This window comes from Molothrus ater, chromosome 21, assembly GCF_012460135.2.
Source record: "Molothrus ater isolate BHLD 08-10-18 breed brown headed cowbird chromosome 21, BPBGC_Mater_1.1, whole genome shotgun sequence".
Lineage (NCBI taxonomy): Eukaryota > Metazoa > Chordata > Aves > Passeriformes > Icteridae > Molothrus > Molothrus ater.
The window spans coordinates 8,656,607-8,672,613 of NC_050498.2; the positions used below are offsets into that span (position 1 = coordinate 8,656,607).

The window sequence follows — 16,007 nt, forward strand, 5'->3', positions numbered from 1 at the left end:
TGTTTTGCATTCATTTATGGAGGAGGAGAAATTTGATGGACTGTTGGTTTGTCCAGTGTCATTGGAGAGGTGGCACTGTCCACCAACCCACTGTCACTTTTGGAAAACTATAAATTTTGGAGTCAGAAAACAAATGTTCCACTTTTTTTCTTCACCTTGAGAGCAGCAGTGTGCGCTTGTGTTCTTTCGTGTCCTATAGTGACACACTGCAGCTGCCAAGGGCATCCCAAGGGGAACACAACAGGGCTGCCTCCATGGCTTTTTCCTTAAAACCAGCCTTAGTTACACCTAGGGTTAGGTTTAGGGTGAGGGTTAGGGTTAGACCTAGGGTTAGGGTTAGGGTTAGAGCTAGGATTAGGGTTAGGGTTAGTGCTAGGGTTAGGGTTAGACCTAGGATTAGGGTTAGACCTAGGATTAGGGTTAGGGCTAGAGCTAGGATTAGGGTTAGGGTTAGGGTTAGGGTTAGACCTAGGATTAGGGTTAGGGTTAGACCTAGGGTTAGGGTTAGACCTAGGATTAGGCTTAGAGTTGGAGCTAGGATTAGGGTTAGGGTTAGACCTAGGGTTAGGGTTAGACCTAGGATTAGGGTTAGGGGTAGACCTAGGATTAGGGTTAGGGTTAGTGCTAGGGTTAGGGTTAGACCTAGGATTAGGGTTATGGTTATGCAGGAGGAGCAGCAGCGCCTGAGGGGAACCGGCAGGGAGAAAGCCCCGCGTTTGGATCTTCCTCTATTTTCCTTTTATTTTCTTTATTTTTCGTTATTTTTGTTCTTATTTTTCTTTATTCTTCCTTGCCTGCAATGTTTCAGGAGTGGGGATGGGTTTCCCCTCTCCTCTGGCAGCTGCCTTCAGTTCCTATAGCCAGCTTGAAATGAAATATTTAACGCTGCTATTGGTAGTGCAAGGATTGAGTTTTCTATTAGAAGATCAATGTGGTTAAAAAGTACTAAATCGGTTTGTGAAACTGAAGAAGTGCTTGAAACTGATTAGTTACTCCTAAAAGGGACCACTTGGCAGCAGACACCATAAAATCAACTTATCCTTGTTCTTTCCTCTTCAATACCCAGCCTGTTTCTCTTCCCATCAAAGCCAGTTCATGGATGGGTTCAGGAATCAGCCTTTCCTAAGAGCACTAATTTAGATTTCTCTCCTTTGACAGACATGATTTTTCACAAAAAAACCCCACAGTAACTTAATAAAAATTCATGTATCTTACCCTCTCAAATTATGCTGAAATATAACAATATAATTATAAATATTAAAAAGCATATTATATATAAAATGTATAATATATAGAATATAGAAATATTACAAATAAGAAAAAAATGTTACGTTTCTCACTGTTAGAGTGGTCAAACAGTGTAACAGAGGTTGCAAATTCTGCATCCTTGGGAATTTTGAGGATTCTGCCCTGAGCTGCAGTTTAGGGGCTTGGATTGGGCAGTGCCCAGAAATCCCTTCTGGCCCTGCCTGGACTGTAAAAACCCAAGGGAATTCACATCAAAGGGAAATAAATCAGGGCAGGGATCACGGTCAGGAGTCACTTAAACCAAAGTATAATAAAACTTTATTCAGGAATGCAAGGACAATTAAGAGGCTTGGATTATTTGCCTTTAAATCCCCCTCAGGAACGCAGCAAGAAAGTGGAAGCACCACAGGACTCACAACATTCCTTAAAAATGCATCAACCATAATCCTTTGAACAGCCAAGGTAAAGTGCCAACCTCAGTGATCCTGAACTCTCCAATTTCAAGTGTTACCCACAGAATATTTCTACAGAAACACGAACAAAACCCCACAGTGGGACCCTTCTTCCAGAGAAATTCTTGTTCCCCAATAACCCAGGAGCTGCACCAGGATGCTTCTGTGGCAGATGAGTTTTCTTTCACACAGCTAATTTAACATTTCCTTGTTTGTTGAGTTCTACAATCCCCAGTTCTTCCAGGATTTGAATTCTTGAGTCAGTGGCTTTCATATTCATCTTTTTCATCTGTGAAAGACTCAGTGCTGCTCTGTAAGACAAAAACAATTTGGTAAAACAGGGATCAAACATCAGGCCTGGCAGAAAAAGGCTAAAAAGCACACGCTGGTTAATCAATGATTTTTGTGAATGCTCAAATTTATTCAGATTAAAATCGACTTTTCTAGGCCACTTCAAACCCCAGCAGTCATTTGTAAATCTCAGGGTTAAAAAGACAGAATTGCTGAGTTTAAAACTTCCTTTTTCTATAACATCAGCCTGTAAGAAACCCCCAGCACTGAGAAGGGTCGGGAGGGGATGGTGAGGGGAGGGCAGGGTTTGGGGGCCATGGTTTGGTCCCAGGGCTTTTTGAAGTTACAATATCCTTAACTAGCTGCTTTTATTTAATTTAAAAAAGCTGAAATCTTCTCATGAATGGCTTTGAGCCTCACCTGTTGTTCTGAACAATGAAATGGTTAAATAACTCCTTGTAGAAATAATTCAAGTCTGCTAACTTGACAGTGCTTCTGATGCTCCTGGGCACACTCAGAAATGTTTCCTCAGTCAGTGGGGTGAACTGGGCTTCTAAAGAATTGGAAACAGAAGATATTTGTTAAAAATAAAAAATAAATGGAAAATATTTGTTTCTTCAGAAATTGCATCAAAGATAGAAAGTGCTTCATTAGTGTTTGATCATACCCCTAGGTGGGACTAAAGAAAGATTTTCCAGCAACAGAAAGGAGAGAAAAAACAATCACTGGATCTGGAGACTCAGTAAAAAATCATTTAATTTGAGATCTGATAAGGACTGACAGATTTGGTCTGTCCATGACCAGCTGGCTTTGTTTTTTGGGCTTGTTTTTTTTTTTGGTTTTTTTTTACAAACCAAAACCAACTGTGAAAATTCCTTCCTGTAAGCAGGGATAAATGAATTTAAAAAGAGCAATTTCTATGGTAAGATTAGTGCACCATTTCTTCCAAAGCTTAAACACAACAAGTTTTCCTCTTCAATCCCGTTGAAAGCAAGGAAAAACATCCCAGAAACATGGCAACTATTCCTGGAATGTAACTGAGGGGTCAGGTCCTTCTAGCAAAGCCTAAATTCTTCACATAAAAGCAGCAGATCCTGGTGCTTGAGTGAAAACACTGAAGTTCCTGCCTATCACAGCCTCTGTGAAATTAAATCAGTGGGAAGTTCATTTTTCAGCACTTACCTTCAGCTGAGCCAGGGGCTGTAGATCCTGGGGAGGATGGCTAAAAAGAAACAACAATGTCAGTATTTGTTAGTGTTTTGCCTAGAAATCTTTCTTTCCACTTTCATTTCTGCATGAAATTTACATTAATTACATTTTACCATTGGATAACCAAGGATGTTGCAGCCACTGAGGTCAACAGCAAAATCTTAGGGATTAAGCAGAGTTTAAAAATGAAGTTTAAAATGGGTCCAGAAAGGTTAATGTGCGAGCCAGATGAGCCTCTGCAGCTTTCCAGCACAGATGTGAAAGCCCTGCACGTGATTTAGAGTTAGTGAGGGACATAAATGGGAGCATTTCTCAAGGGAGGAGCAGATATTTGCAAACAAAGGCTGAGGGAGGCTGCAGGAGCTGGACAGGTTCTGTGGCAATAAAGGGACACAAAGTGAGGTCCCTGTGACAGTGGGAGTTGAGGGGAAGTAAAAAGGTCAGGCAGAGAAACACCCCCTGTTAACCTTCTTTAGTGTTTTTAATATGAGACCCAGAGCAGGTATTTGCAGATAATTATATTGGATAATTACACATCGAGCTATGGGAGAATATCTGACTTTTTTAACAAATATTAATTTAGATCTAAGTTCTACTGCATTACAGATAGGATAGATTGTTACTCATATCCCAACATTTGTTTAATATTTCACAGGAAATGAAATTGCTCCCTGCATTGGTTTGAATCGATGCCATCCCTCACTCCCACCCAAATGTTTCTTTATCAAGAAGATCAACAAGAGCAACCAACTGCATTCCCAAGAAACACAGACACATCCCCATTAAAAAACAACAGGAACAAAGTCTTCCATCAAAGCTAATTTCTCCTTTGTGGACCATCTAATCGGAGCAATTAAAAAAGCTTAATCTGTCTAGAATAAAAATGAAAAGGTTTGTTGAGGAACTTAATCCCATTTCTGAAAAATTCCATTCATTTGAGAGGTATCAAATCACAAAATCAGCCCCTCCTGCACTCAGCTGGGATTGAAGGTTTCTGGAATGCTGACATTCCATGCCCCAGTTACCTCTTGCACTGAACATTCCATTTCTTTCCCAGTTTTCAGGTGTAACTGCTGGGCTGCAGTCTGTTCCTCTGCTGACAGAGGTAAGTTCTGGGAAAATAAGGAAAAGCAAACACAGAGAAGTCTGAGCCTTCAGCTCCTGAGGGGATGGTATTTACAGAGGGACTCAATGTTTGTGCAGCCCTTTGCTCATAGAAACTGACAGTGGACTCCTGGTTTCCTCCCACTGAGAGCAAAGTGGTGCTGAAAAATCAGCCAAAATCTTCCTCTAGCACCAATACCATACATTAGTCAAGCAAGAGAAATTTTTCAATTAAAGAAAAAAAAGGTATTTAATTTAAAGACTTTTATTTCTCCAGAAGTTTGATCCATCTTTGGTTTAGGAAATATAAAAAGTGCAAGAAAATCTTTACCTAATGCTCTACATATAACTCAAGAGAAGGGTTTTCCACTTTGAGAAAATCCAAGTGTAAAATTATTCTGGGCAGAATATCCTCAAAACACAGTTAGATATGATCTATTTTCCTTTCTGTGACATATAACCACTGTCTTTTAAATCATGACACAGCCCATTTTGTCTATCAAAATTTATTCGACAGATTTATTAATCTGGCTAAATCTCCAGGCATTAGAACATTGGTCTAAATCAGCTCATTTGTAAAGGGTCAAAATTAATGTTTTCACCTCTTCAATAATGAAGCAGTGTCTGAAGACCACTTAAGAAAATGTTGTTTGTTGCTGAGTTTTTTACCAATTTAAACATTATCTTAGGAAAACCAGCTTTGGAATAACAGTGGTCCCAGGGGGTTTGTTACAATGGTTTAACTTTCTCCCTTTAGACACTGAAAACACATTTATAAATTCAAAGTTTTTAGCCTTTTAAAAGTGGTTTCACTTTGTATTTTCTTGAAGGTGTCAGTGTGGCCCTGAGGTGTCAATTGCTGTGAAATGACCCAGATTGTGTCACTCTGTTGACACTCCTCAGTGACACAATCTGGGTCATTTCATAGATAATGTTTAAATTGGTAAAAAAATTCAATCAGTAAAAAATCTGAATAGCAGATTTTACTTTAATCAAATTAGATTAAAGTAAGATTAGATTTAGATTTTATTTTAATCAAATCTGAACAGCACTGATTTTACTGATTTTTGACTGCTGGGGATTGGGATTTACAAACAGAGCTCCAATCCTGCCAGGATTCCTTCTGAGTCTCCTGATCTTCTCCAGGTCTGCACAAACAATTCCCAGTGGAAGCAGGCGTGGCACACAAAGGTTACAAAGTTGGTGCTCCCTGCCAGCAGTGAGAACAAAGTGATCAAAATGAAAATGTCACCTCCAGCTGGGTTTGCTGCTGCAGGGCCTGAGCGATCTCCATTGTTTTCTGCAGGGCAGCACGGATGCTCTCCATGGATTCCTTCTGCTCCAGGGAAATCTCTTCCATCTGGGCACACAGGGATTTGTACCTGGATTTCAGCACTGGGAGCTCCTTCAGGAGAGCAGCTGGATCCTCCTGGGGGAGCAGAACATTTCAATTACATGAAATGATAAAATTCACGTGGCCACACTTCATTTAAAAGTGCAGGTGTTGGACATTTAACATGAAATAATCCTTGACAGTGAAAATGTACAGGAGAAAAGGGTTTATCTACAAAATCCTTGATGTCATTCATTGCTTTCCTCTCATCTCTCCCCCAAATCTGAATTTAGTCACTGCTTGTTGGCAAGTTTATCTTGGTTCTCAGAGCAAGGCTGAGTTTTAGCTCAGACTGGAATCTGTAACCTGGATTTAGGTGCTAACACCACTGATTTCTCAGAGCAGAACACGGGAGAATGTCACTGTCCCAAGAAACCAAAGGAGTTTGGTTTGAATTCATATTAGGCCACTTATCTTGATATGTGATGCAGGAAGTAAGTAAGTAAATAAATAAATAAATAGAAATTATACGAATAATAATCCCAAATTTTTTATTATTATTATTATTATTATTATTATTATTATTATTATTATTATTATTATTAATAATAATAATAATAATAATAATAATAATAATAATAATAATAATAATAATAATAATAAAAAAAATTAATATCCACCACCTGACAAGTAGATGAAAGAACAGCCACATATATTTCAGGTTTAAAGATAAAAATACCCATTTATGACCAAGTTCATGCAATAAAATTGAATTTCATCTGAAAATACTACCTCTGCTGCTGTATCATCAGGAAGATTTTTCATTATTTCAAACTCCACTCTGCGCTGAATATAATCCAGATCAGATTCTGCTTTCTGGAACTAAAATATTTAAGGTCAGGCACAGCCTATTAAAACCCAAAAACTGCAGACAAACCCCAAGCTGTGTTTCAGGAAAGTAAGAGGCAGCTGCCTCACTCTGAAAAGCTCAGAGACCATAAAAGTTTTCAAATTTAATTTTTTCAAACATAAAAGGTTCTGTTAGCAAAACTACAAGACTCGAGTTATTTACACAGAGGAGATTATGAGTAAATTCAGGATCCAAGAGAATCATCAGAGCTTTTATGAATAATCACATGAGGATGTGTTCTTTCAGGTGGTTTTAATGTCCACAGTACACTTGATTATTCCCTAATAATCCAGACTAAGAGCTCATGAAATGGATGACATCACTTTTCTTTCCTTGGGATAAAGAAGCCACCAGAGAATTGTCTGATTGCCTTGTAAAACAGTCTGCTGCTAGCATTACTACTTCATTCATTTCAGTCTGCAATTTTAATATCTGTTAAAGACTTCCCCTTTCCAGAAAGGCACTTTCCCCAGCTCCCCAGCAACTCATTAACTCTGACACGAGAATTCAGTGATTTTACAGTCACACAAGAGACAATGATGAAAGCAAGTTCAAAATGGTTGTGACTTCCTTAACTTGCTTTTCACTGTTTATTCTGAGATTAACCCCAAAGTGGCCACTCCGATTTTAGTGGTTTTTTTTTTAAGGATCAATGCAAGGCTATATTTCTATATTTGTTATACAGGAATAAATACCCACAGTCTGTGGATTTCTATATTTATGTTTTGAACATCAGCCTTAAGGAATGGCCATTAATGCCCTTGGGAGGCTGGAGATTCAGCCTGAAGGAGCAGGATTTGATCTCCAATAAGAGCCTCTTTCTGAGGGGGTGATGGATGATGTTTCACACACCTCCAGCACATTTTCAAATAATAGCTTGTGAAAAGGAAAATAAATCTAGTGAAGAGCAGGAGCATCTATAAATCAAGGGGAAAGCTTTCCCCCAGTGCTGCCATAATTCACCATCTGCCCAGCAAAGCTCCTTCCCACACCTGCCCCAGAAAGCAGCCAGGACCAAATCCAAGAATAAAATACTTTTTCAGCACACTGTACATTCTAAAGAGCTCACAAGGGATTTCTTTTTCTGGAGAAAAGCAAAAAATAAATCCATTTGATGAGTTTTTGGAAAAGCAGACAAGAAGATGCTTTCAAAATGACCCATTAAATGTTCAATACTGATAATTTGACATTTCCATAAGGAGCTAACTTACACACTGTGATTCAGGACATTAAAAACTGGATGTGAAGCTAAATGTGGCCAGAATTTTAAGCTTTGTGAAGACATTAACACAATTAATTAGGACTGGTTTTTATTTTTGTAAATAGTTATTTCTTGCTGCATTTCAGGAAACATCCACCTGCAAAAAACCCCCCTAAAATATTCTAGCTCAGAAGCATTTGTAGGACGATTATTTTACAATAAACCACCCAGAAAATGCAGGGTTTGAAGTGTAAATTTGTAATTTGACCCATTAAATGTTCAATACTGATAATTTGACATTTCCATAAGGAGCTAACTTACATTAAAAACTGGATGTGAAGCTAAATGTGGCCAGAATTTTAAGAAGACATTACCACAGTTCATTAGGACTGCTTTTAGTTTTGTAAATATTTATTTCTTGCTGCATTTCACCTGCAAAAATCCCCCCTTAATAATTCTAGCTCAGAAGCATTTGTAGGACGATTATTTTACAATAAACCACACAGAAAATGCAGGGTTTGAAGTGTAAATTTGTAATTTACTCACAGGTTTGGAAGGAAATGTGAAAAGGGAGTGAGGCCAGTGCAGAGGGCTCTGCTCTCAGATGCTTTGACAATACTATTGCACTGCTCTCTGTATAGCACAGTAGTGCAATAAAGTCAGAGCACTCGTTAGCAGCAACAATTCTGGGCAACAATCAATCACACACTCACCAAAAAAAGGGCAAAAAACCCACATCAGCTCAGCCAGAGGTTTCTGTGGATGGGGAAGAGCTGGATAAGGTTAAAGCTCATCAAATCCTAACAGGCACACACACACAAAAACCATCATTATTATTATTATTATTATTTTTTTTATTATTCAGAATCTGCCATTCCACTGATCATGAGAGGGGGAAAAAACCCAACCACGCAGCAAAAGTCTCAAGAGATCTGCCAGAAATTCAATTTCCAACTATTTGGTGCCTTCTAAACTGGAAATTCCATTTCCAAGTGTATTTATTGCTTGGATTTGCCTCACAGCAAGCTAAGGTTCCAAACTGCCATCAGACAGATGTTGCTAAACTGCATTACAGGGAACACCTTCTAGACAGCAGAGTTTATTCTTTATCATTTCCAGTGCTGAATCACAGGAAAATGCACTTTAAAACTCCAATAAATGCACTTAAACACCCCTTGCCCAGCTCTGGGGATGGCCTTTACCAGTGGGGAGTGAGAACACCACCACAGGGAGGGTGTGAGCCAGAAATGTCAGTGATTATTGGCATTTTTAACACTTATTGAGAGCTGGAGAGCTCTCAGCTTTGGGAGCTGCTGAGATATTTTACAAAACACCAAGAAAGCTGGGAATGGAGTGGAGAAAGGGGATTTTTGGGGATGTACACAGAGCTGAGTGACCTGGGCCATTTCAAGACAGAGATGATGGCATTTGTCATTAAATGGCCAATGTTTCTCCTTAAAAAAAGGAAAAAAACAAACCAAAAAAACAGTGGCAATCTCATTTTACAGCTGTTTTGTTGTCTCAGACAGATTTTGGGCCTGTATATGATTAAAAAGAATAGAGAATAATGCAGATTGTATTGCTGGCCAATGCCCTTTTAACATTGCACTGCTTTTTGTGCATCATCACCAGTAGTACAACATAAAAAGGGCACTGGACAGACACGACTCAGGGCCAAAGGAGGTGCAGGATCCCAAAAAAGCAGTGCCAAAAATGAACTGAACTGCTCTGAATGAAGCACTGCCAGCTCTGTGATCTTTTCCATAATTAATCTAACACTCTTACGGTGCTCCTGTCACAAATAACCATTGATTACCTGGTTGATTTTATTATTCTCATACCTATTTTTCTCTTCAAGCTCCCAGTAATTACTTTATCCCTGCTTCCAAAAGGGAGCTTTCCATGAAATTCATGTCAAAAGCTCCAGGGAAATAAGAAGTGTTATTTTATCACACTTCTGTGGAGAGAGCTGACTTCACAGGAAATCCAGGACGGGAAACAACAAAGCAGAAGGGAAAGGAGGAGACGCAAAGCTGTGAGATGTGAGATTATTCTAAATTCCAGAATAAAAGCCCCTGTTAGCTTGAAGGGGGCAAAAACACCTCTCTGTTCACACGTCCTAAAATGAGAATCAGTTGAAAGCATGACTTTCAATGAACCATGACAATAAATAAATTCAATAATTAAACATCTAACCCAAGTATCTTTAATCATATTTCTAAATTAAACCAGGCTTCAGAAAAAATACAGAATGCTAGATATGGGAAGATCAAGCTTACACTGTGGGCAAAAATGGAAAAAATACTTTGTAGCAGGAAGATGAAGGTTTGAGGGACGGCACGAGGAACTCGGCTGGTTGGACACCGCTTCCCAGAGCCCTCCCGTGTGAGGTAAAAAATGAAGCTCTCTGTTGGAAAAGGAGAAAAAGGAGGAAAAAACCTCCTTTTTTCCACTTTTCCAAGAGTGGGGCTGAGAGAGAGGGCATCATTCCCTGAGGGGCAGCCCCGTGGAACGGAGAGAAAAGCGGGGAAAACTCCGCGATTTTGGGGCTCAGCCCCTGAGGCGGAGGGGCCATCGCCCCGCTCCCCCCGCGCACCCGCGCCAATGGACCAGCCCAGCCCGCCTCTCCCCCCCTCCGTAGCCACAATGGTCCAGCCCAGGTGAGCGCTCCACCCTCACCGCCCCCTGAGAAAAAATGGACTAGTCCGGGATCTCCGCTCTGCCCCCCCTCCCGCCGCGGGCACATGGAGCGGCCCGGCCCGGCCGCGTCCCCCCGCGAGGCGGGCAATGAGCGCGCCCACCCCCCGCCCCCCCCCCAGGTGCGCGGGAAATGGCCGCGCCCTGCCCCGCGCTGAGGGGTGAATGGAGCGGCGCAAGCCCCGCCCCTCGAGGGGGGTGTGGGGGGGAGCGGAATGGACCGGCCCGGCCGAACCCGCCTGACCCGGACGCGGCCGGCGGGCGCCCCGTCGAGGGCGGCGCGGGCCGCTCTCAGGGCCCGGATGGGGAACGCGGGCGCGGCTGAGGGGCCGCTCTTCCGTCGCGCCGCGCCCGCGCGCCCGCTTCTCCCTCCCTTCCTCCCTCCCTTCCGCGGCGGCCCCGCGCCCTCCGAGGCGTCGCCGCCGCCGGCCCGCGGCGCGGCCGCCCCTCAGCGCGGCCGCCGCCCGCCCTCACCAGGGTCTCGAGCCTGGTAACCGCCGTCTCCATGTTGAATAGTTGACATTCCTCAGGCGGCGGCGGGGAGATCCCCACCCCCCGCGCCGCGGCACGGGAGAGTCGGCGGCGCCCATTGGCCAGCTGTCACTCGCCGCGCGCCTCCCATTGGCTGGCGGCTCGCGGGGCGCGCTCGCCATTGGCCCGCGGAGAATGTAAACCCGCTCCGAGGTACGGCCGAGCCCATTGGCCCGGAGTGGGCTCCGGCCGTGATTGGCCGGGGCGGGGCGCGCGGCGCTGGCGGGAAGCGGCGCTGGCCGGTCCGCTGCGGCCCTGAGGGGGCGGTGCCGCCGCTCCTCCTCCCCGGTTCTCTCCCGGTCGCGCCGGTAGCGCCGGCGGGGCCGCTGCTCGCTCGGTTCACCCCGCCGGCCTTCCCCAGCCGAGCGCTGCCCGCAGCCGATTGGCGGCACCGAGCCCGCTCGTCCAATGGCGGCGCCGCTCGCCTCAGCGCGGCCGGGCCGGGGCGGGGCAGCACCGGCCCCTCTCCCGTGGAGCGCGGGCGCGCCTCGGCGCGGCGGCCAATCAGCGCGCGGCTTACATGCGGCGCGTGGGGGGGCCTGCAGAGAGCGGCGCTGCCATTGGCTGGCGCGGCGCGGGGAGCGGTTTGAATCGGCGGCGGCGGCGGGCGTGGAGCGCGGCCCGGGGGACGGGGCGGCCCCGGGACACCCCCACAGGTGTGTGCCGATGTATGTGTGAGTGAGACAGAGAGAGAAATCCCCGTTCTCCGTGCGGGGTCCCGGGTGGGCGGGGCTGGGGTGTCACCGATCGCCGGTCAGAGACCGGCCCGGGCCGCCCCCAGCATCCTTCCGTGGCTTCTCCGTGTCTTTTGTCACCGTTCTCCCCAAGCGTCGTTTTCCCCAAATTCAGTGCTTGGCACGCCAGCATAACGAAAAATTGAACATCTGTTTATTTTTATTGTGCTTACATATTAATAGTTGCAACGTTTTTATTTAGGTGATAGTATTTCTAATTACTTTCTTGTTTATTTACGCTTATTTATAGTATTATTTATAGTGTTTTTCACGTGTACTTATTTAACTAATTCATATTTTATTGTATTTATAATAGCTATTTATTAATGCTATGATACAAATAGAATAGGGGAGGAATAAGCCCATATAAAACGGTGTTTTCTGTGTGCAAACACATCCCCATGGATCATATGAAATTAAGGGGGTATTTTCTATCACTGGTCTGTGATCATTCCACCAAGGCAGCTGTGAGTAGTCTCTGTCTGTATTTCTGAGGTGCTGCCTGTGCTATTCTCTTTGGTGGCAGCTCTGTCCCAATGTATCATTTGATTTCTCTCTCTCCATCCGTTTGCAATGTGTCTTTTTCTCCAGTAATGGCAAGGTATAAGAAATGCAAACGAAAACGAAGAGCCCGAGCGAAATTTCGAGTGGAAAAGAAGAGAAATGCTGCAACTCCCCAGGGCTCAGTTTGTCCCTCTCCACGGTAAGAGGCTCTGCTTGAATTTTGCCTTCTCACCCCATCCCTGGGTTTGCTGTTTGCTCCCAATGGCTCATGGAAAAGAGGCAAAGATTTGTGCCAAGTACATGGCACTCCATGGTATCCTTTGGTGTGACCTTGGAGATATTTTCCAACCTTAATGTTTCTATGATTAATAACCAGGAAAAGCAATTTGAATAAAAAAAGTATTTTCAATAGAATTTTTCCCCACCCTTTATTGAAATGTATCTTGGCCTTTCTGTGATCACGTTTGCTCTGTTGTTACCTGCTTGTAATTCCCACATGATTGGTCACAGTTACTTTATTAAAAGCTGAGTTGATAAATAGAATTCTGGCCTTGTTCTGTTGCAGGTCACCAGCTCATGTCCCTCTGAACTCATCACCAATCCCAAAGTGCTCCCACTGGCCTTTAGCCTTGCCCAGTGTAAAAAGTGTGGTCAGACCCTTGACAACAGCAGCATCATTTCTGTATTGGTGGTGCCAGAGCAGGGTTGCACAGGTACATCCTTTCTTTGATATTGGATTTTTCTGTTTTAAGCAGGGATTAATGCTGTTTACTATGTGGGAAATATTTCATTGTACCAATGAAATATTGGTATAAAAAAAAATGTACCAATTTTTTCTGTTCTGTTCCTACCCCTCCTAAAAATCAGATTGATCTTCAGAAACATCTGAAGAAAATCAACACACAAATACACATAATCTGTTTCTTTTTATGCTTAGAGCTTCCAGGTGCTTAAAGACACCATATTTCCATCACAAGTCTACTTAAGGGAACTAAATACATTCAGGGAGAAACTGGAGAAGTTGGAAAGTGAATTTTCCAAGCTACAAGGAGCCCTCCAGGTCAGTCTCAGTCCAGCTGGGGCAGGGTAACATTTGTTTGTGTGAGGATGAGGAATTGTGCTCAGTGCAGATGCTCTGAGGTCTGAGCAGCCCCTCAGGGGCATTCTGTTCACTCAGAGCTGCAGAACTTCTGCTGCCTCACAGCAGGAGGGACCTGTTTGTATCTTTACAGCTCAGCCTTAGCCAGCACCTTGGTTCTTTAAAATCCCACCTTTTTCTGGTGGATTTAATGTTCTCTTTATTTATTTCTGTCGCTTTCAGATGAACAATGTGGCAGCTCTGTCCTCAGAAAGTTCCCTTTGCCAGAGGTGTCACAAGCCAGTCCTGGGTGCTCCTGTGGGGACACAGGGGGATCCTCCACCCTCAGCATCCGTGCCTGTGTCCATCCCCCCCCCTCCTCCTCCTCTTCCTCCTCCTCCTCCTCCTCCTCCACCGCCGCTGCCTCCACCAAAACTGCCTGCAGCTCCTCTCCTCCTCCAACGGGGCACAGCCTCTAAACTGGTAGGGAATCAGAAGGTTCCTGTGTTTTTTATTTCATGCCTGGGTTCCTTTTGGACCTGGATTCATCAGCACATCACTCTGTGAGTGCTCAGTCACTTCCCCTTCCTGATTTCCCCCTTTGCTTCCAGGCAGCACCAGTGAAAAAGGATGGGCCCATGCACATCACCCTCAAAGACCTCCTGAATGTTAAACTGAAGAAGACAAACAGCAACCTGAGAATGGACAAGGTAAACTGGGAGGTGAATCAAGGGAAAACCCACCCTGGAAGTGCTGTATTTCCTGCTTTATTCTTTAATGAATTGATTCTCATCCAAATACCCAGTGATCAGTTTCTAGTGACCATTCTGATTCTGCACCTGGGCTCTGGAAGGGAAGGAATAAAGTGACAAACTCCAATCTCACCTGGCACTCAGGACAGCTCTAATTTTACATTAAGGTCATGGAGCTTTCATGCAGCTTTGTGTGTTATCAGTAGATTTTTGGACTCCTTTTGCCCAGCTGGAACCTTTTTGCAGGAAAAAAAACCCCTTGTTTAGGTTTTTTTTTTGGTTGGTTTTTCCTAAATCCATTTTTATCCAAGGCACATTCGAATCTTAATAATTCAAAAAAAGTATAAAAGCCATAAACCACAAAAATCTTTCAGATTTATTAAACATTAAATGGATTTCAGGATAGTGAGACCTTCTGAAGTTTTATTTGAGGTAACATTTCTTTCCTTGCTGTAGGAACAATCACCAGTGAAGCCACGCAGGGCATTAATTACAGTCACAGATCTACAGAGTGTTAGTCTGAGACCTAAATCCAAGCCATCACCTCATGCTACAAAATCTTTAATGTAAGATACTTTCTTCCTTGATTAGATATTAGATTCTTCTGTTTTAAACAGTGATTCGTGTTTTTTTACTGAGTGGGAAACATTTCATTGTACCAATTTCTTTTTTTCTCTTAGTACCTCCCCTAAAAATCAGATTGATCTTCGGAAGCATCTGAAGAAAGTCGATATACAAAGGTCTGTTCCTTTCTGTTCTCTTGAATTGTTGTTTTTGATCTAGAAAAACTAGAAAACCAGTCAAACCAGTCATAATTGCCCTTGCAGAAGTCCTGGTGGCACTCCTCTAAACAGCAAAGAAAACACGGAATGTGGCTCTGGGCTGACCCCAATCATGACACGGGCACTACGGCGCAAGTTTCAGGCAAGTCCCTCTGTCCCTCTTCTTGGAATCATAAAGTGCCTTTACAGTCACAGAATTCCCTACTGGTTTAAGGGCTCTGCAGAATGGACATCCCAGGGCAGGTTATTTGACGATACGAAGAGGAAGAATTGCTTTTTTGGTGGCCAATGGGGTGCCTCAATGCAACTTTCAAAGCCCTAGTTCCACTTTGCAGAAGAACAAAACGTGAGGGTGAATAGCATCTTTCATTTTACTGATTTGTTGTGCCTGTTTTAAGGTGCCAGCTAAGAATTGCACTGTTTTATCTCAGTGATAATGAGCTCAGATATCCAAGTTCTGACCCTTCCCTTCTTTTGACAGATGGCTCACCCTAAGAGTCCCTCTCCTGCACGGCTGAGTGCTGCAAACAGCTTTGATGAAAAGTGAAAAGGAAAGTAGATTTATGGAGCAATTTTCCATTTGTGGTCAGGAAGACACTTGAATCCCATTTTTATTACACTCAGGCACGTGTATTTGTAAGTAAATGTAATGCACAGGAAAACAGGGCATTATGAAACCCTGTAAAGGAGATTGTGTTTTTTTATCTCTCTCTAATGTCTGTCAATTTGGTTGCATCTTTATTCATAATGGAAAAAAAAAAAAGAAGTTGCCCAAGTCTTTTGACACCTGGGTGCTGCTGAAGCAGGGACTATTATATTCCTAGCACTGGTGCTGCTTGTCATACAAATATGTATTTGCTGAAATTCAGTATTTCCCTATCTTTTTTTAACAAAAAATATCTTGACGGTATTTGTACAGTTTCAAAGAAAAACAACACTTTAATGCACTAACGTTATTAAAGTGGAAAGCTGCAAGCTTCAACGAACACTTTGAGTCTGTGCCTACAAACGTAAGAGGCCCTAGCACTGCGTATCACTGCTGGCTGATCGCGATTAAACGGCTGCAAGCAATGCTTAAAGGCGATGAACTCAAAACTTCGTCCATGTCACGGGGTGGGCAGAGCTTGTGCCCGTACCGGGCACGGTCCGTGGGAGCCCCTCGGGCGCGATGGGGACCCGCG

At 43.5% G+C, this 16,007-nt stretch overlaps 2 protein-coding genes across 3 annotated transcripts; one reads left to right on the forward strand and one right to left on the reverse strand.

Annotated features, from left to right (window-relative positions):
- Positions 1-1,539: 1,539 nt before the first annotated feature.
- SKA2 (spindle and kinetochore associated complex subunit 2) lies at positions 1,540-11,021 on the reverse strand. 2 transcript variants are annotated; one of them, XM_036395293.2, is made up of 7 exons: positions 10,920-11,021; positions 6,430-6,519; positions 5,557-5,733; positions 4,226-4,312; positions 3,174-3,213; positions 2,412-2,544; positions 1,540-2,011 (listed from the first exon to the last, which is right to left on the reverse strand). In XM_036395293.2, exons 1-7 carry the CDS (start codon positions 10,950-10,952, stop codon positions 1,885-1,887), a joined length of 687 nt encoding a protein of 228 aa, XP_036251186.1. In that variant the 5' UTR covers positions 10,953-11,021; the 3' UTR covers positions 1,540-1,884. The 2 variants fall into 2 exon arrangements, with proteins under 2 accessions (XP_036251186.1, XP_054373015.1); XM_054517040.1 differs by lacking the exon at positions 4,226-4,312.
- A 1,267-nt stretch (positions 11,022-12,288) lies between these two features.
- Positions 12,289-15,845, forward strand: PRR11 (proline rich 11). The gene is made up of 9 exons (XM_036395147.1): positions 12,289-12,413; positions 12,780-12,927; positions 13,152-13,274; positions 13,536-13,775; positions 13,904-14,002; positions 14,501-14,610; positions 14,725-14,784; positions 14,872-14,968; positions 15,308-15,845. The coding sequence occupies exons 1-9, from the start codon at positions 12,304-12,306 to the stop codon at positions 15,371-15,373; spliced, it is 1,053 nt and encodes a 350-aa protein (XP_036251040.1). The 5' UTR covers positions 12,289-12,303; the 3' UTR covers positions 15,374-15,845.
- The last annotated feature ends 162 nt before the right edge of the window (positions 15,846-16,007 follow it).